Source organism: Coloeus monedula (genome assembly GCF_965178545.1).
Source record: "Coloeus monedula genome assembly, chromosome: 4".
Classification (NCBI taxonomy): Eukaryota; Metazoa; Chordata; class Aves; order Passeriformes; family Corvidae; genus Coloeus; species Coloeus monedula.
In genome coordinates this window covers 8575203-8597087 of record NC_138784.1, presented here as the reverse complement: position 1 = coordinate 8597087, position 21885 = coordinate 8575203, and the positions used below count along the sequence as shown (strand labels likewise).

The 21885-nt window shown below is 42.1% G+C and overlaps 1 protein-coding gene across 3 annotated transcripts in view; it reads left to right on the top strand.

The window, feature by feature from the left end:
- Window positions 1–21885, top strand: part of PHF21B (PHD finger protein 21B) — a gene marked incomplete at both ends in the record, with an annotated part of 188857 nt that overhangs the window by 97788 nt on the left and 69184 nt on the right. The window contains one exon of one of the 3 annotated variants that reach the window (XM_082279817.1): window positions 13880–14158. The exons of the other annotated variants lie outside the window; for them this stretch is intronic. Within the exon in view, the coding sequence (XP_082135943.1) occupies window positions 13880–14158 (279 nt within the window). The remainder of the gene's footprint in view (window positions 1–13879; window positions 14159–21885) is intronic. 3 annotated transcript variants of the gene reach the window in all.

Below are 21885 nucleotides of genomic sequence, written 5' to 3'. Positions count from 1 at the left end.
GCCTGTTTCCCTCACCTCCTGGAGAAGGACATCACTACTAAGCTTCATTTTGCTTTTCCACAATTCCTTTTAAAGGCTTCGATCCCTTAGGAAAGAAGAAATAAAAGTGGGAAAAGCAGGAGTGAAATGATACGGGGCTGGCTGTAGTCACAGTATCTATAGACAGAATGTGTAAAGAGCTACTGTTTCCACACTGAGTGTTAACACCTCCTCAACAGTTGGAAGCCACTGGAATGAGCAAACTTGATATTGCTACTTATTTGTCCCATTCTTTTTCTACATCGTGTCTTTACAGTTCACACAATTGCAGCCCTATCTTATTCCAAGTTGGGAGTTACACCACAGATGATTTTGAAACTGGAACAAGGTCTTTCTTTTTCATTCCTACTTATTACTTGTCCTGTATTTGAACTCAGATTTTTGGGGGCTTCTGCACGAACCTGCCACCTAATCCTTGCTTCGTGCTCTGAAGGGTGTTCCACTCTTGCAGAAGAAAAGGTTAACTCAAGTGGGAATATAAAAAAAATTGGGTGCACCGCAGAACTGGAGAGATAGAGCATCAGTTCTTTCTGACCACCTTGTTGTTTTTTGTATTCAGCATCTTTGCAAAATGACTTTTATCAGAAGAAGAGCTATCAGCTGGGATAAATGTTCCAGGCAAAGGATTGGGTTGACTGATGGAGGTTGGTATTAAGTGCTTGTGATGTTTTGCACTCAATGGGAAATGTTTATTCTGATTCTGAAATGTAAAAAAGTAAGGGAAAATGTTTGCTGAAGCTTCTCTCAATCTCTTCTCAACTTTCTTTTGTGTCCTTGAACCCTTTCTGAGTATGCACACAGATGAGTGTCACTCTGCAGCTCCCTGTAGAGTTCGCATGGCTAAAATATCCAAGTGCTTGCCACTACCATAGCAAAAAGCTCAACATACAAATGTCTTTCTTTCTCCTGTCACTGTGCATGGAAGTAGTTTAGAAATTAGTTCAGACACAACTGTGGACTAGGGACTAAATTTTGCAGATAATTTCCATTTTATCTGTGCATTATATAATCATCTCCATCTTGATGTGTGAAGGCAGTGGCAATATAGTGTGTCACTGCCTTCTCCTTAGCCATTGTGCTCCTCTCCTGTTGTTGTTTTGAAGTGGGCCCAGTCTGTTCTATCTCATTCTCTCTTCTACATTCCATTTTATTTACTGTCATTGGCACGATCTGTGCTATTTATTGCTTGTTACCCTCTCTTTGGCCTCTGGAATAATGGTTGTGTAGTGTCTTAGTTTCAAGGATCTACACAGTCCTTCATTAGCAGCTCTTTTTAATATTCTTTCCCAACCCTGCTGTATACCTTTCTTTCCCTTTAAGCATTGTCTTATCGTTTGCATTTCCATTAAGTTAGAATGAAAGCATATCATTCCCTTGTTTCTTAAATTTACACAGTGTTTTCTAAATCTGCTAATGTATTTGTACAGTTCAGTCATTCTAAATAGTTTTTTCATGCAGTCTCTGAAGTCTCATTAACAGAAAAATATTGCATGCTGTATCCACTTCTTATTATGACTGATCAATTATCTGCATCTAGTCAAGTGGTATTCCTTGGGATTCTCAAACTAAGTTGGCTTTTGATTTTTCACGTGTGTACTCACACAGCATTCTTTGTCATGGGGGGGAGGATTAGGGAGGGGAAGTTAATTTTTTTTAAATCTGTCTAAACCACCAATGTCCCTAGAGGAACTAGGCCATGATATACCCCCAATAAAAAAAAAAAAAAAAAAAGTAATGCATTGAATAGTGGTCTGAGCAAAGACAGAGGGCTTGGAGTTCCCAATTTTCTGTTTCTCCCACTTCTGTAAGAGGTGATATTTGATCAGGTGGTACTTTATGTTTTTGGTAAGACATTATTTGACAACCTACCTCTTTGATCACTCCCTGCTTGAAAGGTAGAAAATCTCTGCAGTGCTGTTGCTGCCTGTGTGCAGTGGCAGCCAGCCTGCCTGCACAGTCAGCCCTCAGGTTGGATAAAGAGGGCAATGTGATCATTCACATTGTTCACAGTTATGTTTTGGATACTCCATGAGGCAAATGAAGTGGTGCAACTGATGAAAAAATTAAATGAGGAGTGAAGGTGCTCTCTCAGTAACTAAAGTTTTGTGTTTGTGATGTTGAGGTTCAGTTTCCAGCTTTGACTTGATTCATCATGTGAGTGTGTGCTGGGGTTTTAAAAAGTCTAGTTTTTTTCTATTAAAGGAATTTTCCCCCCATACTGTAACTAAGACAACAAATCGCTGGATGTTTAAGAGAGACAAAAGACCTGGCTGCTCCTTTTGTTTCACCTGGGTGTGTGGTCAGTTCGGGCTCCGGCGTTCGGACAGAGAGGAGTTGGCTTGCTTCGGCTGCTTTTCCTTGTGCTGGAGAAGCCCCGGGATCCCAAGGCCGCATTTCCTGCCCCACTGGAGGCCGGGCTGTGGCCGCCCTGCCGTGCTTCTGCTTCTAGCCTTCGCTACGTTGTAGCCCTGCTTGCCCTGCCAGCCCAGACCTCCGGGGGGTTCCCCACTTGGATACATCGCGCCTGCCACCCGGGATTTGTGCTCGTCCCTGCTGCTCCAGCCTGCTGCTCCAGCCTGCCGTTCCAGCCTGCTGTTCCCGAGGCTCCGGCCGGACACCGGGATCGGCTGCTCAGGGGTTTGTGAAACCTTTGTTCCATCCTTCCCCGGGATCCCAGGCCGCCATTGCCGCGTGCTCCCCGAGCTCGCTCCGGAGCGCCCCCTGCAGCCGCGGGGGAACCATCGCACCTGCCCTGCTCACCGGGAGCCGCCAGCGCCCCTGCCGGCTGCGAGCGGAACTGCACCCGAGGGGAAAAGGGCCTGAAAGCCGAGAAGGCTGGGACTGGGTTTGTGATTGTTTGCTGTCACTGCCATAGTTATTGTTGTTTGTTTGACTGGTTATATATATAATACTAAAGAACTGTTATTCCTATTTCCCACATCTTTGCCTAAAAGCCCTTGATTTCAAAATTATAATAACTCAGAGGGAAAGGGGCTACATCTGCCATTCCCAAGGGAGGCTTCTGCCTTCCTTAGCAGACACCTGTCTTTCAAACCAGTGTGTTTCAGTGTGTTTCTGTGACTTCAGTTTTAGCTCCTGCAGCTTCCTTCCACACGTATACTCAGAGTTCCTGCCTCTGGAGGGGTTTTACTGGATCATAGGGATTTCTTTGAATGATGTACAGATGCTCAGAGATCCTGGGAAGGGACAGAGAAAATCATTGAGATTGTCATCCTCTATATATTGTGTATGAGAAAGTAGGAAGTCTTGAGATGGAAGTCCATTGTCAACTCATCCTTCTGTGTCCTTTACTTCTGCAAACACCTGCACAACTGTTTATAATTCTCATTCCATAGTTTGTAATAAACAGTTTTATTTTATGATGCAGGAGGAGAATCTCTCTGAGGTTTACTACTTCAACTCTTTTCTGTCCATTGACAGCAGAACTGCAAGAGTGCTGTTGAGAGAAATTTGGTTCCGTATGTCTCTTCCGCCATTCCTTCCAGCTTCTTTGAACACCTTTCTTCTTCAGACCTGTAGCACCTGTTTTTCAAGGTGCAGTTACCAGCTGTGTGTTTCCCATCTCTGGACATGGGCTTTACCACAATTTTTGGTCTGTAGATTGCTTTTTATGCAACCTGTGGAAAGAAAAGTATATGAAATTAAGTTTATGCCATCAGCTTAGTTCTTTTCATGGCCAAGCCTGCATACACCCAGGAAAATGCTTGGACCTGTGAAGTCTCATCTTCATCTCCACAAGGTTTTCTTTGGAGGACATGAGAAAATATTGGCAGGCAAGATTAGATAAACAGGGCAGTAGTTCACTACCTTTGATTTGACAGACATAATCCTGTGGTTTAAGATAAAATCATATGATTTGTCTTTAATAACAAATAAACAGCATTTAATGGATGCTAACAAGCTCATTTTCATAATACCTCAGCGAGGAAAACATGTTACCAAGTTGAGAAACTAAGGAAAAGGGATTTCTCTAGATCTTGAAAGACAGCTCTGATTCCACCTCAGTCCTGGTATGCTTAGCCAGAAGCAGACTCAAAGGCTGGGGTGGAAGGACGCTCCTCTTTGTGCTGCCAAGCCACAGGGTTTTTCATGAGTAAAGTGTGCTAATGGCTGATGGCTTTTGCAAAAAAACTGTTCATAAAGTTGCCTTCATCTTTGTCCTCTGAACAAAGCGCACTCTTCAGGTTCCATGACAAAATCAGCTTCCTTCATGTACTGACATTCCCTTGCCAGAAAGAGTGGGATCCCCCTGGGCTTGGGGGGGCAGGAGCATTGGGTGACCGTTCCTCTGGCTGCTGCTGCCCTTGTGTTGGCAGTGACCCATGTGGACACAAGAGCCTGGATTTGGAATGAGGAGGTGTCTAGATGTAAGCACTCAGTTTGGGCTCTTTATTTCCCCTCCTGCTTTGTTTGCTTTCATCAAAACTGTACTTGGGAGTGATGGAAAATTGAAAGGTTGCTCTGAGCAGTTTCATGTGTACCATGCAAACATGCCTGCACTTGAAAAACACTAATAATTTCAGAGTCATCCTAAAAGATCATGCTGTTGGGATGAAATGTGTGTATGAAGAATTGCTGTGGAAATATCTACACCAGGTCTGGAGAGAAGGCAGGGATTTTTTTCTTTTCTTTTCAACTTATCCAAAATTTCTGATGGGAATACTTCACAACTGAAGCTCTGCCTTCCCTTGGGCGAAATGCAACCATTTAACTTCTATCTTCTTTCTAGGTATACTGAGGAACTGATGGTTTGATCCCATAGGAAGTTTGTATCTGCTCACATTTACATTTTTTCATTTCAGGAGGATTCTGTGTTATCTAGGAAAAAGCAGGGGGGGGGCGGGAGGGGAAAGGATTTGGCTTAGTTTATTGTACTGCTGGTTCTTCCTGCCACTCCAAAGAAGATGTGCATTTCCAAATTTGATTTTAAGCTGGGGTGAAGAAGGGAGAAATAGAAATGATTATCAGGTTGGAGTGGGGCTTGGGTTGGGACTGGTGGAAGGAATGGGGCAGAGGGAATGTGAATCAGGAGGCAGCAGCTTCAGAACCGGATACAATAAATTACTCTAATTTATTGTTAGTTTTTCTGATTGCATGCAGTTGCATCTCCTTTTGCAGTGCTTGGTCATAGCAAACAGTGCCTTTTTAAGCAAAAATGAGAAGCCCCTGAGTTCTGGACACATAGAATGCAAAGTTTAATGACATTCACGCAGAGGAGAAGAAAAGAATGAGGCAGAATACTGAAACAAAGGGGAGGCAGGTTATCAAGAAATGTGAGCTTGATGCCATTTAGAAAGGGTCTGGGTCCCATGATTTATCTAAAAATGACAAGATGCCACTCTAGAAATGCAAATGTCTGCCCTGCATCTTATAGCTATAATGAATGAGTTTCACACAATGGAAACATTCAGCTTGCTCTAGGGCACTTACTGGGGCTCCATATGCTAACTGCATGTTCCTGGCCTTTAATCACTCTGCCTTTGTTTTCTCAAAACTTAAATTAGAAGTACATTAGTGTTTATACTGGTGTGCACCCAGGGTGTTTTTGTGTGTTTGTTTGTAGAGAGTTGGTTTTGTTTTTCACCAACAAACAAGCCATATGGATGTAGTCCTCTTGAATGCATGGGATGAGGCAAATCATGAAAAACTGAAGTTGGCAACAGCAAAAGAGTGTAAATTTTGAGCTGTTAATGGAAAGTAGGACTCTGGCTTTGGGGCTGGGGGGAGAACCTGTGTTACACAGCAGGGAGCCAGTTAAACCCTCCTCTGACCTGCCAAGAGGATGCCTGTGTGCTTTCTGCTTTATTCATAGTGAGATCAAGCCGAAGTTTTCCTCTGTGGTAAGTTAGGGTTTAAAAAAAGCATATTTAAAAAAGCATATAAAAAAAGGCCTTGCAGACCTCCTCCAGAACACAGTGCCCCCTATCTAAAGGCTGTTATTACTGGGGGCTTCAGCACAGGCTGTGTCTTCCTATTAGCAGTTTATTGTACATTTTAAACTTGGGATTAAGTGAAAGAATTAGAGATCCATCCATAAAATAAAATGGGAAACCAACTACTATTGCCTTGAAGATTTTTTTGGGGAGGACTTTATCCCACACACATAATATTTAATCTTCTGGATGCATATATGCAGCATGTGTGTGAGTGGGCACACATGTAACTCCACTGCAAGTTTTAAAAGCTCTGTTTCTGACAGAAAACTTGTCTAATTAATAGGGGTAGGAGACAAAATGCCAGCTTGTAGATTTGTTTCCTCTGCAGAAATCGGCTCCTCCCTCCCTGTTACACTCCTTCTTGATCTGATGTAACAAGAAGAGAGAGTCAGCTGTGAATCAAGCGCCTTGTTCTCATTTCCTTGATCATTGGCATGGTTTGAGAGAGAGAAAGGAGGAGGGTTTATTTGTGAGGTTCCCCTTCCTCCTCTCCTTCAAGATGCACAGGTACTTCCAGAATGTTCCATAATATCAATCTGATTTTTCTCATTAAATAACATTCTCTTCCTCCCTATTCCGTGTTAGTTTAAAAGTGCTGTTTACACTTCACTAAGCTACTAATTCCGAGCTTTGACGAGTGGATTGCCAGTTAACAATACCATTTAAAACGCATTGGTTTTTGCAGCAAGCTGTTCAATGGGTTCAGAAATTAAAGGCAAAATGCACTTGACTGAATATGTGCATTTCTAAGCCCACAGTTACCATTGCTGGAGTATTTACCACTTTGGAAAAATCTCTCTTTACATAAATCTGTCAGTTCTTCATTGCTGCACACTGAGAGTTTGGCCACTCATGCTGACAAGCTGGGGTGGGGTTTTTTTGAAGCAACTTTAATCGTCATCTGGTGTCACATTTCTGCACTATGGTTTTGCTTGGAGGATTGTACAAATTTGTTCCCATAACATTCAGGTTGTATATGATCCCTTGTGAAAGAAAATGGCATGTTGGTATTCTCATTACGATATCAAGCAGACAAGGAACTAGATTGTCTTGGGAGAATAAGCGAGAAATACAAGGGTAGAATTGGAAGCAGAAAAAGTTTAGCTGTTGTGCGCTGCAGTATATAAAATTGCTGATGTGTGGAAGAGCTTGTGAATGCTTCTAAACCAGATTCTTAATAGTAATAACATTAATGGAAGCCTTTCCTGGAGAATGTGGCAGGTCAGAAAATCAAAAGCCATTTTGCTCCTTAGTAGAAAGACTGTTTCAATATTTCCTGGCATGTGCTTTCCTTCTAATTAATGTCATACACAGAAGGGGTAACCATTCAGCCATCTTTCCAGCTTTAAAAGAGTCAAAGATTAAAAAAAAAATAATTACACAATGTAATAATTGGAGAAGGAATTTTGGGGGGCATGTCTGGGGGTGGTGGTGTTGTGCCTTGTTCCTCTCTTCTGTTTCGGGCAGTGTTTGTAATTCTTTGGCAGGAGTGACTAATTTATTGTCTGACTATCCTATCTGGATTCATACAGGGTGGCTTTCAATCCCTTCCACTCCCCCTCCCCCTCCCCCTCCCCCCCCCCCCGCCAAAATTCTTCTGATGTGCTGAGTATTTGTTTGGGAAGGGAAGGAGGAGGGGGAAAGGGAGAAGGTTATATGTTTCTGATCTGCTTTACTGCTTTTCAACTGCAAGTAAATTAATGCACACACTAGCTTCCCCTCTGCTGTGCTGATTGGATCCTTGTGCCGATTAAATATTTCACACTGATAGAGGGTGCTGAAAGCACTCAGCTGGTAATGCAGCATGTATATCAGTGATACAATAACTGAATCTCAGGTTAAAGTCAAACAAAACCCCCAGTTTGCTGCAGTTTTGATTGGAATGAGTTTCACTTTGAATTTAAATCCTTTATCCTGCTGCAGCGATGGCTAATTAACTGAGGTCTGATAGAGGCAAAGAAATACGTTCTTAGTTCTAATGACAGGCAGGCAGGAAGTTGTCAATAAAAAAAAAAAAAGAGAGAAAAAGAAAAAGAGAAAAAGGAAAGAAACCAACAGACAAAAGAAGTCGTAAAAACACCCCCAACCAACTAATGCTGAGGCTGTACTTCAGCACATGTAAACCTTCCTGCCCGTGTTTCACACTCGGCTTCCTTTGGCTAAAAGTCTGCCCCTCTTTCCATCGAGTCCCAGATTTTCTTCAGCTATTTTTTTAATCCCTCTAACAAAAACTAACACTCGAGTTGTACCTAGTCGGGCAGTCGCTACCTCCTTGTTTATTAATCGTGCTTTCGGGGGCTTCCTTTAGGAAAGGGCAGGGAGACGGGAGCAGCCATACTGGGGAGGAGGAAGGCAGGAGGGGGAGGAAGAGGAGGAGGAAGGCTGCCTGCCCCCGGGTACCTTACGTCAGCCTGCGCCACGGTGACGTCTCCCTGGGGGTCATTAAAAATACTTCTGTCGAGCAATTTTCTTCTTCCTCCCCTCCTTTCTCCCCATCCCTGCCCCCGCCCAAGCTGGGGCGTCGCAGGGAGAGCGTTTGCATCAAACTGACAGGTCATTTACTGAGCGAATGGCAGGAGGAACCCGACCATCTTTAAAACGCTTCTCCTCCTCCTCCTCCTCCCCCTCGGTTGCACGTCTTGAACACCTTTACATCGAAGTACAGCATTTTTGGAAACTGCATAAAACCTTCCCTTGTGACAGTCTTCATCCTTGTTTGTATGAGAACCTTTTTTAATGTCTTCTCTTTGGGCACAGGCAGCCTGGTGCCCAAGGCCTGTATGCAAAAGGAAGCTTTTTTTATGGGAGGCCAGGGATAAAATACAGACTATGAAGCCTTCTGCCTCCATAAGCATCCACCAAACTCCTCTGGGTGCCTGTGTGTACACATGTGCTTGGCTGAAGCCCTGCTCATTTCTGTTTCAGTGTGTAAAGTTATGAGGGTGGTTGGCTCATGACTTAAGGTGCAGATCAGGCAGGATCAGCCATGTATATAAATAGCAACTTGGAAATATATGAGAAATACATGGAAATGCATATGATTGAACCAAAATCCTAAGACGAGGTACTAAAGTGCTGTAGCTGGTGACTGTTTACCATGCACTTGTGTATTGTCACTCTCTGAATATTAAATATTCTGTTGTTCAAGAGAATTTTATTGTGACTATTGGGTAAACGAAGAGAGGCCATGGACCTCATTGCTGAAGAAGTCTGTTCAAATGGTTTGCATGCATGGCGTTATATTAGTGTGGAATGTTAAATTATTAATTGACAAGACATCATTTTGGTTTTAAAGTGGATTGCCAGTGTTCTGCAAGCTAAATAAACTCTCAGGGTTATGCCAAATATTTTCTCGTAGCCATGGGGCCACTAAGGAAAAAACCTGATATTGCTCTGAAAACAGTTGCAGTTTTTCACAATCAAACTGCTTTGTCAGAGCATCATTCTAGAAAGATTAATTGACTGAGGTCTCTGTCTACAGTGTGTAGGCGTTAAAATACAAATGTGATGGACAGTGAATTTTAGGTCCTTTTTAAACGGATCTCATATTTTACTATGAAAACATGGAGGTTTGCTGAAAGATGTGTCTGTTTTAAATCACTGCTGTGGCAGACAGCAGCCAGGAGCTGAGAATTCCTCCCTTGTAGAGCATGACCATATTTTTATTTGAGATGCATGTAGGAAGTAATGTTGACATCAGATCAGTAAGGATTTGAAGACATGATGTAAACTGCAGCAGAGTGACGATGAAGGAGCCAAAGCCTTGCACCAGAAGCAGTGCCATGTATATGGAGCCTGGCTGGAGCCTGCGTGTGCACATATACGTGCCCCATTGCTCAGTGTGTGGATCACAACAGAACAGCCAGCTGCAAACACTTTCTCGCTTTGCTCTTTCCGTTGCTTTATTCACTGAACAGAATGATTTGTGGTTTGTGATAGCAGAAGTAGCATTTGAGTAACCAAGTTTGAGGCTAGAACTGTTGGACGGCCGCCTTCTCACATGAAAACCTTTACAGCACAGACCTCGCTAGAAAGGAGGGGATGGGGAGAAGGCTTACATGCACTAATAAATAGAAAGGCCAGAGTTATTTTGATACATATGGAAAAAATATTAACTCTGCTCTAAATAGTTGAGACCATGCCATGTACAAGATGGGAAATCATAAACAAGTGGCAGATTTCCAGCACATTGTGGCGTGTTTGCATGTGACCAGCATACATATTTCAAACTCCAACTGCCTGTGGCATCCTGCAGTGAAAATGAAAGTTGTGTTGCTATTGAAAAGGCGCTGCTTCAAAATTGGTGCATTGTGTGGGCTATTATGCTGTGGATGAGAAGCAGAGACCTGCTTTCCAGCATTTAAAGCCAATACTTTTTTTTCTTGTTTTCCTCTCTTTTGGCTCTTCCATTGTATCAGCATGTGTTTTCTGCTGCGGTGTCTAAAGCTTGCTTAGTTTCTTATTGTTCATTATTCCAAAAGTATCAGATAATATGTTATGCTGACTGATTCTCAAAATGCAGATTTTCTTTTTCTTTAAAAACTAAGATTATTCTTGTAAATAATCTGGCAGAAATAGAATACAGCAGATGTAGGTTTTGTTGAGGATTTTTTTTAATCTCTCGTATCATAATCTTTGTTTCTGTCAACACTCCTTTACCAAAATCTTCTCAGGGTTATAATGTAAAAATGGCTGTTACAAAGGAAAAAACACAGAATTCACCTCTTAACTAACACAGTTTGATTAAAGGGGCTATTTTTACAGTTTTGATTGGTACATTTTAGAAAATTAATAAAAGAGATATAGAAGAGATGCTGTTGCTGCTTTTCCCTAAATAAACAGTTTTTCTGTAAGTCTACTTTGGAAGCTAATCTTGAGCACCCGATCCTTTGTATATACTTCCATATTTAGTTTCTAAAATTTTCAGTTATTTAAATAAACTTAGTATAACATTGTATCCTCAGGAGGTGACAGATGTGGGCCAATTAGTCTTTGCAAGCCTACAGCAAAGACATAATATTTTCCCTATATTTACTTAAAAAAGCCACAAAACCTATATTCAAATGAAAGTTTTCCAGTTTTACAAGCATTTCATATTTATCACAACTTAGACTGAAACAAGTAGTAACCTTTATTTCTGTAGCTCTTTTGGTTGCATGCACATGAACAGACAGGATTGTGAGATTATTAGGAAAAATGTTAACATGCATCACATGCAAAGACCCAAAACTGACTCACTGATAATGCATGTAGGGAGAACAAGTAGGAATGGGATGGATGGTAGTTTGAGTAGCGAAATTTTTTGTTGGTTTACAGAATTTCTGCTTTTGTACTTCTCAGCTAATTTGCTCCTTTGAAACAAGACAAAAAGCAATTAGTTGCTATTGAAGTTTGTCAAGAAAGTCATAATCTACTTCTACTTAATTTACTTGTTTTTTCCTCTGAGCTACCAAGGATTGTCTCTCTTTTGGTGTCAAGAAGTTTTATTTGCTTAGATGTTTGCTGTTGCTAACCCGCCTGAGAACAACATAAAGCTGTACTAATACCACTAGATTATTACTTATTAGAAATTTCAGTGAAAATATGAAATCAGAGTAATGCTGAGTGTTTCTGTAAGAAGTTTTTCATTCAGTAACCCACACGGTCATGTCTGAGGACAAACATTAAGACACTTCATCAGTACACTGGTCAATCAGGAATAGCAAGTGCTCCTAGGGCCACAAAAGAGAATTCCCAATGCTACTGACGTCAGCAGCAAACCTCTGGTTGCCTGCAATAGATCTAGGATTTCCCTCATGGACTAACTCCAGATAGGCAATGGATTTCTAGCACTGTAACCAAGGACAGCATTTTCAGACAGTCTTATGTAAGTGAACTTACATTTTACATAGGTCACAAAGCAAAAATACAACCACAGAGCTGAACTCTTAGTCTGAGAGCTTTATGTCACTGTAGGGGTTAATAAGGTGCTGAGCAGTGAAATATTCTGTAGAGCAGGAGAGGTGGTGGTCAGCTCTCCCACATGCTGTCCCAATTCTGTTTGGCATCTGCAGCAGCATACCATAGGCCATAGAAGCAGTGCAAGGAACACCAGTGGAAAACTGTGCTACAACAAACCAGAGAAATAGAGTTTTATAGAATTTTTTCATAAGCAACTTTTTCCCCCTACATAAAACACATACCTGACCTTCTTGTCTTTCACTTGAGCACTCTTAAACTGTCAGACAGGTATATTTCTGTGTTGAAGGAAAAGCTCTTTTCTCTTCAAAACTTCTATGACACACAACAGCATAGAGAATAAGGAGAATATTGCCTATGCTTCCTTGGGATGATTGTCAGGATAATGGAGAATGAAAGGTAAAGACAAAAATGAAGAAAGCTCAAAACAATTTATACAAAGTCATGATTACTAGAGTAATACTGACATTAGAATCACAGAACCACAGATTCAATAAGGTTGGAAAAGACCTCAAAGATCATTGAATCCAGCCTTTGACCAAAAAGAAGTAATTTCTGTATATTAAAATCTGAAGCAAGTATCTCTGGTAAAGCATATGCTTGTGATTTCATATAAACACAAAAACTACAGTTCCTGGAGCAAACATATTTGTCCACTAAGCCTTTCCAGTCTTAAAGTGTATGATGGGTTTAAAGGTAAGAAGGGATGTATTTTCCTAGAAGTCACTTAAGTTTTATGCTACAGGGCTTCTACTTTATGCCCAGTAGTAAGGTTTTCAGCCTTCATTCTGGCAAGAACTAAGCATGTTTGTGACTTCATACACACACTCACACATATATACACACCATATTTTAAACAAAGTTGACAACAAAAGTCTTACGGGCTTTAACAGTAGAGCAGCAGTTTCCCAAAGGCTGTACATTAGATGTAATTGCATTAGAGTCCAAAGTTATGGTCAGTGCATAAAGTTAAACACGGGCAGAACTGTTTCCAGGATTAACTGCCTTTGATGTCAACTCTAGTAAAAATGAGATGTTTAATAATTAAAGGTATCAAAAGAGGCTTGAACCAGCATACTTTTTCCACATATACCTAACTTGCCTAAATGGCACTAATAAGAAAAGCTTCCAAAATTACTCAAAGTGCAAAAACTTTATAGAAGTTATTTTTCTTCCCAAAAGTGAGCATTTTATGCACACACTATTATTTACCGTATGCATCTTCACAGTACCTACAGAAATCTCAAATACAAGTCTTGTAAGAGATCCTATAACAAGGTCATAATCAAAATATTCCTATTACAGATGATGGAATAGCCACTCTGTAGCAATATAAAAGAACAACTATTAAGAAAAACAGAGAACCGTTAGTTAAAATGGTGCTATGGAGAAAAGTTAGCTTGGATTATGTTAATGATTATGATAATAATAATAATAATTGTAATTACCGCCACAGGAAAAATAGTGGAAGTTTGTGAGGAAAAGAAAACTTTAGAGGGAAAGCAGCAAACTGACTCGAAAGTCAGGCAGAGTGAAAGAACACAGAAGTCGCTAAGCACTGGGGTGCGGTGGGCACGCAGAATGGATATTCAGACCAATGGAAGAGAAAACTGAAAATACCCTTCTTTAAGCCTTTTATTATTAATTGAAGCTGCAGTATTGCCTAGACTTATATCACGATCAGGATATTAGCTCGAGGCAAAACCCAAAGGGAAAAAAATCCAAGCCAAAACCCCAACTTTGGTAGCCCAGAGTGCAACCCGCGAATTCCCGAGCAATGAAAGGGAACCCAGCCCTTCCCCTGCCAGGAAGAAAACTGTAAGCCCTTCCAAACCCCAAATCCGTGCTGCCTGGGGGCCGGCGGGCCGTGTGCGTCTGCATCCCTGCGGTGATAATGCCGCTTCTCTCTCCCCCTCTCCCGGCAGAAGCTGGCGGTGCTGGTGGGCAGCGGCGCCAGCGGCAGCGCCAAGCCCGGCGTTGTCCCGGCCCTCCTCAAGGCTCCAGGCGGCGGGAGCCCCGGAGGCAGCCCCGGGCACAACCTGCCCATATCCGCGCTGCCAGCCCGGGCGCCCATCGTGATGGTCACAGCGACCCTGCACGGCGGGATGGGCGCGGAGCCCCCGCAGAGCGCGCCCGTCAATCTGCAGACCTCGGCCAAGGTGGTGGGTGCCCGCCGGCCGCTCGAGCTCGGCTCCAGCGCCCAGGTACGGCCGGGAGGGATAGAGGGAGGGATGGGTGCCAGGAGGGCGGGGTGGGGCCCTGAAGGGAAGGAGGCAGGGAGGGATGGGAGCCGGGAGGAAGGGATGAGGGCCGGGCGGGAGCGGGGCGGCGCTGCGGGCTCTGCCGCGGACGGGTGGCCGCTGGGCGGGGGGTGTGAATGGGCTCCGGGCTGGGGGAGGTGCCGGCGGGGCAGGGGGATACCTGTCCTTCCATTCCAGTGCTCTCGGGGTGCAAGAGCAAGGGGAGATCTGTCCCTTCATCCCGGAGCCCTCGGAGTGCGGTTCTCGCCCCGGCGCCCTGCAGGGGGAGGGCTTCCTGCTCTGGTGCTGAGCGCTGGGCAGTTGGGCACCTCGTGTTGCTCGCCCCCAGTTTCCCCACCTTCTGTCGCCACGTCTCTGATTCAGAAACAGTTCTTAAATCTCACAAAGTTTACGTAGAGAAATGCTTGCGGGGTGGAGGGGCTCCTGGCTATGCTGGCGTTTCAAGCCCCCGCAGTACGGTGCTCTCTCTTAGGCACGGGGGAGCTGGCAGGCTGTTGCTTCCAGGTTCAGATGCCTATACATATTTAATGCTTATGTTCACGGTAATTAAAATACGAAATAAATGGACTTAGTGCAAGGAGGTCGGAAGGTGCAGGGGCGCTGTTTGTTTGCTGCTAACCATGTTTTGTGCAGTCTGTTAACAGAGAAGATTTGACTCCAGTCATGCTGTGTCAGAGAGAGAGGGAGATGATGCTGATGAAGTAAAAATGTGAAGAAAGTGACAAAGCCTTTCCAAAACTTTGTAGCAGAGGGTGTAAAGTATTATTGCTCACATGGGAAATGTGGATTTCTATTCTGCTTTCTGCACATAGGGGCTGTGTTAGTCTGGGGTTTTTTTTATACTCTGATTCCCCTTCACAGGCTCAGGATATGAATCTCTAATAATCAGGAAAGGACAACCTGGTATGGATAAAGGCAACAGGCAAACTATACCTGAAGATTTTTGTAAGTCAAGGTTATATTGGAATGCATGAGGCTTTTTAGTACCTGGGGAGCCCCTTCCTAAACACCCTATGGGGCGTGACTGTCATCTACTGCACCCACCATTTTGTATTTCATGCTGGGTAATTTCCTTTTTAGAAAGTGTTATTTATGCTTTATTGAAAAGATTCTTGATGGCATACTAGTAGATATTTCTTAGAATCCTGGAAAATAACTATAGAAATGATAATAATATGAAAGATAAAAGTTAAAAGTCAATATTACAACCGTCAATCATTTTGTGAAGGACTATCTTTTACTTTTACTGTCAGGAGCCATTGGAAGAAAAGAATCAAAGCAGTGAGGGAAGAAGCTTGAAATATAATTTAATATGTTTAGACCAAATAGTGAAGAAACAATCCCAGGTGCTGGAGAGCAGTATGAGTTAGAGCATTTGGCTGCAAACTTTTCACTTCTTCAAGTGTTCTTGGAGAAAGACTTTCTCACCTGCTGTGGTGTTGAATAATCCATGCTCCTTCCCATTTATCCTTTTAAAAGGGCAAATGGGTTCCACTCCCACCTTTCACATCCCCAAGCATACTGGGCTCAGTGATGTAGTGCAGCCTGCTGGAGCCAAGCACTAATGCTCCTGCAGGTTTCTATTTTATATGCTCGCAAACCTGAAACAGTATTTGTCCTGGCATTGCAACTTTTGCTTGCAAAGAGCAGCTTCATTTCAAGCAGAGGCTTTCTGTTGTTGGAATAGCATGGGAATGTTGACCAGCATTTGGGGTTTGCCTTGGTTTTGCTAGAGGAAAAGGTCTAGTGTTTTTATTTAGAGATGTCTTCACATTACAAATTTTCAACAACTGTAGTTTTATGATCTAGTATCTCTGATTATGTTTGTAATTTATGAAGGAAGAAGCTGAGGAATGGCAAGTTCCTAAACCAGAGGACTATTACGGTTTTATTTTTTTGAGAATAGTCAACAAGCATGAATAGAAACAGTTAGAAATATTGAATTACAAAAATAAAATTGCAAGCTGACCATTGGTCCTAAACTGTCATCAAGCTTAGTGCTGGATTGAATGTTAGTTATCACTCCTCTACCCAAATTAAATTTGTTTTGCAAGAATTATTTTTCTGGGAAAATTTAAAAAAAAGCTATTCTTGCTTCATGCTCAGTATTCTTTATTGCTCTCGGAGTGTTAATCATTAATCAATAACAGTAACACCTTAGCTACAAGCTCTGTAATGTCAGAGGGAAATTTAATTGCTGTCATTTATTAATAAGCATTTACTATGTCTTCTTTTTGGGTTCTTTTATGGTGTTGGTACTGCTCAGTAAAGTGTTTGGGTTTTTCTTTCTACAGAAATGTATGAAGTTTGTAAGATGGAGGATAATAGCTCTCTGCAAACTGGGCTAAGGTGGCAAGCTGATGGTTGTAAATGAGATACTGGTGTAGTGTAGCCTCTTCCTCTGCATCTGCAAAGGGAGAGAAAGGGCTAGGGCATAAAATGAAATGTTACAAGTTTCTGAACAGTGGTTTCTGCTTGAAAGCATTTAGAGGATCAGGATGTGTGTATGGTCATCTCATGTGGTACCCAGCAGGAAGAATGAAATGCTAAATGAAACTCAGCAGAAAAAAATAGGGCATCAAACATTGTAATCGAAATACAGAACTTTCAAATACAGATAGGATTAAATGTAAATTTGTTTAAAATTTTTCATTTGGGCAGCTGCAAGTCAGCACTTTCATTTTAGGCTGTTGTTTACCCAGCAGATTTTTAAAGTGATTTTGAAATGTTATTGACTTAATGGAAGTCATATCTGCATTGGAAAAAGTATCTGAGTAAAGAAATGCATAATAGATGCTAAAGGATTGTTTAGATATATATCACATGGCTTATTGGAAGCAGAAAACATTGTAAGATTAAAAAGGATTGAAATGTGTAAGCATCGGAAGTAGCGAGCTGCAGGAATGAGTTCTGGGTCTACACTATTCCCTGGCATCCTTTTAGTGTCAATCCCATGTGTGAAGACATGACTGTTGGAGCTACACTGATGCAAGTGTACAGACAGGGATATCACAAATGGAGCTCTTTGTCCCACTTAGAGAAATAAAGCTTAAAGCTTCGTTTGGATGATCTGGAACAAGTTATGTTGGCTAAAGAAGAATTTTGCTGCCATAAGCTGAATTTTGCTGGTATATGCTGTATATATGGTAGATGTGCTTTCACTTCAGAGAATTGCTAGTGCTGTTGTGTAGAGAGAATGCCCTAGAGCTAGTCAACGTATGCCTGCACCTACAACATACTTTGGTATAAAGAGATTTTGATATAAGCCTCTCAAATTTTATTTTTATTGTAATGATATTTATGTGGTATTTGCCCTTTCCTATCCTCACCACCATTTCCTGACTGAAAGCAAGATCTGAGGTTGCTTTTCTGAAGGATGAAGTCCCATCTGCTGTGCTGGAGCAACATACCTTGTAAAGAAATGCCCCTCTGCTGCCTCCTCATTCTCTTCTAACTAGCAAAACTGTGGGCAAACATCCCAGGGTCTAGTTTGGGGAAATGAGAAAGCCTTTTGGCTGTTGGGAAGACAGTTGGATCAGGCAGTATTGGGAGTACAAGCAGAGAGGGGGAACACAGCTGTCAGACCCCTTGGCTGCCTGTCTTGGGGTGACTTTATGATGTGTATCCCATATTGCTGCCCTACGCCCAGAAATTAACTTTGTGCCTTTCTATGCCTCTAAACTGAGCCTGAGAGGGGGAAGGAAAAACTGAGCAAAACTTTTTCAAAGCAGTTTGCAGCTTGTTCAAGGTCATACAGAGATAGCAAACTTTTTTTTCCCCAGCTGCGGCAGGGGAGAGAGGAAGCACCCGGCTTGCTGCTCCCGAGTCAGTTTTTGGCCAGTTGTTCAGCTTCTTTTTCTCTGGAGAGAGACTGAGAGTTGAATTTTTTTCCCTTCCCTAGAATTTTGGATTTTCTCCCTTTTCCACTGGACTGCTTCAATATTAGAACATATTGGGAGGACTTTCCACCGCGTGCAGATGGCCTGGTCCTGGGCCAAGCCCCAGCTCCGAGGAGACCAAAGGGAGGACTCTAACACTTTCCCAGGTTTTTTCTCCACAGCGAGAGACTTTATTATTTAGCATTATTATCCTTTTCTTGTGTGTTTGTTAAATAAATAGCTTTCATGTCTTTCACTTTCCTCTGAGGAAAATTTATTTTCCTCGAACCTGGTGGGGGAGGGGTGGTGACCTGCCTTCTCTCAGAGCATATATTTCTAAATTTGGCCAAACCGGTACACTGCCTTTCAAGATCTGTTGTCAAAGACAAAAATGCTGGAAGGGCACGTCAGCACTGGGCCACAGAGCACCAGGACACACACACACACAGAGTGTCTGGAACCCTCTGGGATCTCTGTCCTCTGTTACGCTGTGCAGCTCTTAGAAAACACCTTAGCAAGGCCCTGTCCATCACGACTTCACAAACAGCATCAAACCTACCTCCCACTCCTCTCTGTACTTCCCTTCCCACACATGTATTCCCTGGGTCAGCTGGAGAAAAGTTTGACAGCTTCCCCATGCTCATGTACTCTTTCATCTTGGGGCTTGTCTATACAGGGGGATTCTTTCAAAGCAAAATACAGTATGAGGATTTATAGTGCTATAAATTCTTGGCAAGAAATAAGCTGTTCTCCACAAATGCTTCATTAACTCCACAGCTCACAGAACTACTTGTGTCCCTGTTCAGATTATGCAATCTACATGAGTATCCATTCCTTTTTTTCAAGAAATGTGGCTTTTATACATGTAGGAGGATGTTCATATATACCTGTTAGTTATCTGTATATTCAATTAACCAGAAAAAAATGCATCCCAGAACTTTAGAAACATGCTCCTGACTTCAATGGCCATTTTTCAGAATAATTTATTTGTAGAATGATTTACTGCCTTTCTCTTCACCATCCTACTTTATGTGCTTCACTATGCTCTTTGTAAAAGTACTTCTTCCATAATTGGAAATCCACCTGTGCATATGACTAAGTCTTTTTGGTTTTTGTTTATTATTTGTATTGCATCAGTACTTACAGGTTTTATTTATAGATGTATTTACCTGTACTGGTTGTGTGGCAATATAGCTTTTTCTTTCTAGAATCCATGTTACCACAGTGCCTGAAAACACAGCAGTAGTTAATTTATTCTCCCAATATGGAGTTATTATGACTAAGGTGTTATTATTCCGTGTTTTACTGTGGGAAAACTGAGAAAATAAAGGATCCACTTATGCTGATCTCTTTATCCTTCTCCGTAGGAAGCTTACAAGTGCTGCCTTAGGCAGGATCCCTGTATTGGCAGCCACACTACAGGCTTTTTTTGGTAATTGTGAGAATGCCTCAGACATGCCCATGCTGCACACGGCATCCTTGGCAATGAGAACTGTCCCACAAGTCCTTGGATCATGCTACAGCCCCCTTTAGCATTTCCTGCAGCTCTTTGTGCATCTACCTCATGCTTCTTCCTCATCTATGTGGATCCATGTGCTGAAATGTAGGTGGAAATGATAAGTAGTGAGCACAAGTAAGTACAAAAGAAAGATCCAGAGGCTCCACACAGATCTAGGGGAGAGGAAAAATAAAGACATTTTTCTACGGATTATAACAGCCTTGGACGTGTTGGCCATCGCTGGAGCACCAGCATCTCACTGGCATCAGAGATATGCCAAGTTGTCTGTGATTGCCAAAAACTGGTTGCATTTCTGGAGTCCATGGCTCCTGCTCTTAGTGTAACACAAGTTGTATTTTTCTTCAGATCTGGATTGGTCAGTGATGGCTGATGAATTTCAAGATATTGAAGAGATTTTTTGAGGCCTTACTTGAGCTTTGTTTTATCAGTCACTGTATTGGTTTCTGGATGTCTGTCCTGGAGGAACAGAGCAATGATTGTTCTGTGTGGCTAATGGTTCCTGTTGACTTTCCCTAAATTGTTCTGTTTTTTACAATTTCCTCAAATGTGAAACAGAAACTGGGTTTCCTGCTGGGGCCAAATTCAGGCTCTGAGCTTTCTGCTTTTGCTGGTCTATGAGAGCAACGTGGCATGGAAACAGCATTCTGCTAGAAATAACAACAGAGGAGAAAACTCCACAGAAAGCCTGTGGCATGGAGATTTTGAACAGACAAGTACTGACATGGCCACAGTTTCATACACCAGAGTTGTTGTAAAGAGAGGAATTCTGAAGTATGGTCCTAGTAGAGTGTACCTTCAGGAGATATGTGTAAATGTAGAATAGGAGAAGTGAGTTGATTAAATTAAGAATAATAATAAAGAAAAGCACACAAGGGAGTAGGAACCCCAAGGATTCATGACCCCACACACCATCCAGTGATCAATTCTTGCCATTTGGGCTTAAGTTTTAACTCTACCATTAGAATGTTGTAAAGATCATGGTAATTTTAGGAAATGGGTTATAGAGTGTGTGTGACAGATTCTGCTTAAATCTGCACCCTCTTAGTTGCAGGTTTATTAAGGGAGGGTCATGATTTTACTCCATATTTAAATATGGGTAGCTAAGAGCAGGATTTGGCCTTACTACTCTGATATATACCGCATAAAAGCACTTTAAAATTTGTATTCTTGCTAAATAGCATAAAATTACATCCTTTCAGGTTAATTAAACCATTTCTCAATGCTGGTTGCTGTTGATGGGATATTTAAACATCAGATTCAGAATTAGCACTTATGTTTCCTGATGATAAATAGCTTCCTTTTAAATATCCCAGATATACGTATATGGTTGATGCATCTAAAGCATGTGGATTTCTGCTCTGTTCAATCTGCATTTCTATTTGATCTACATTAGGGTTCAAACACCCAAAGATTGAATAAAGACTCTCAGGATCTGAATAAAACCTCATTAGGCCCTATATCGTATTCCTTACACAGCCAAAAATTTCCAGTGAAGGCAGCAGAATATTCAGCAGGAAAGGATAAACAAAAGTGGACTCACACTGACTGTCTGATGCTTTGTTGTAAGAATCTAAGAGCAACTTTTCCAAATTTGTTTCTGTGGGAACTGGCAAACAAACACCCTGCTGGAAGAAAATTAATGAGCAGGGAATAATTGTGAGTCCCGGTTTTTGCACACCAGACCATGGTTGCTGTCTGCAGCGTTTGTGTCACTGAACATCCCATCTGCAGGTCCATGTGCAGTGGGATGTAGGAATGGATATGCTGCTTAAGTGTTTATGGAATGGATTTTCTTCATGTGAGTGTCTGGGAAGTGTCTCTACTGAGGAACACAAGCAGAAGGAGATTAACTAAAAACTACTTTAGTTTTGTCAATGATTCCTGGTCCTGCAGAAGAATGATAGAGCTGTCAGTACATTTGTATGTCTAGTCCTTATAGCCAGAGGTACTTCATTGTCCTGTCTATAGAGAACCATACAAAAGAGACCAGGTTAAAGGAGGGAAATGCAATTGCTCCAATTTCATGCCTTTTCTTAGGCTCAATTTTAACTGCCTGAAAAAGAAAGTCTTAAAATTTAGGAATATAAAAATTTAGAAGTGTAGGCAGCAGGGGAGGAGGGTATTCTGCCCTTCTGCCCTGCTCAGGTGAGATCCCACCTACGAAGCTTCCTCCAGCCCTGGAGTCCCAGCACAGGAAGGACATGGAGCTGTTGGAACAAGTCCAGAGGTGGCACCAAGATGATCAGAGGGATGAAGCAGCTCGGCTGAGAGGA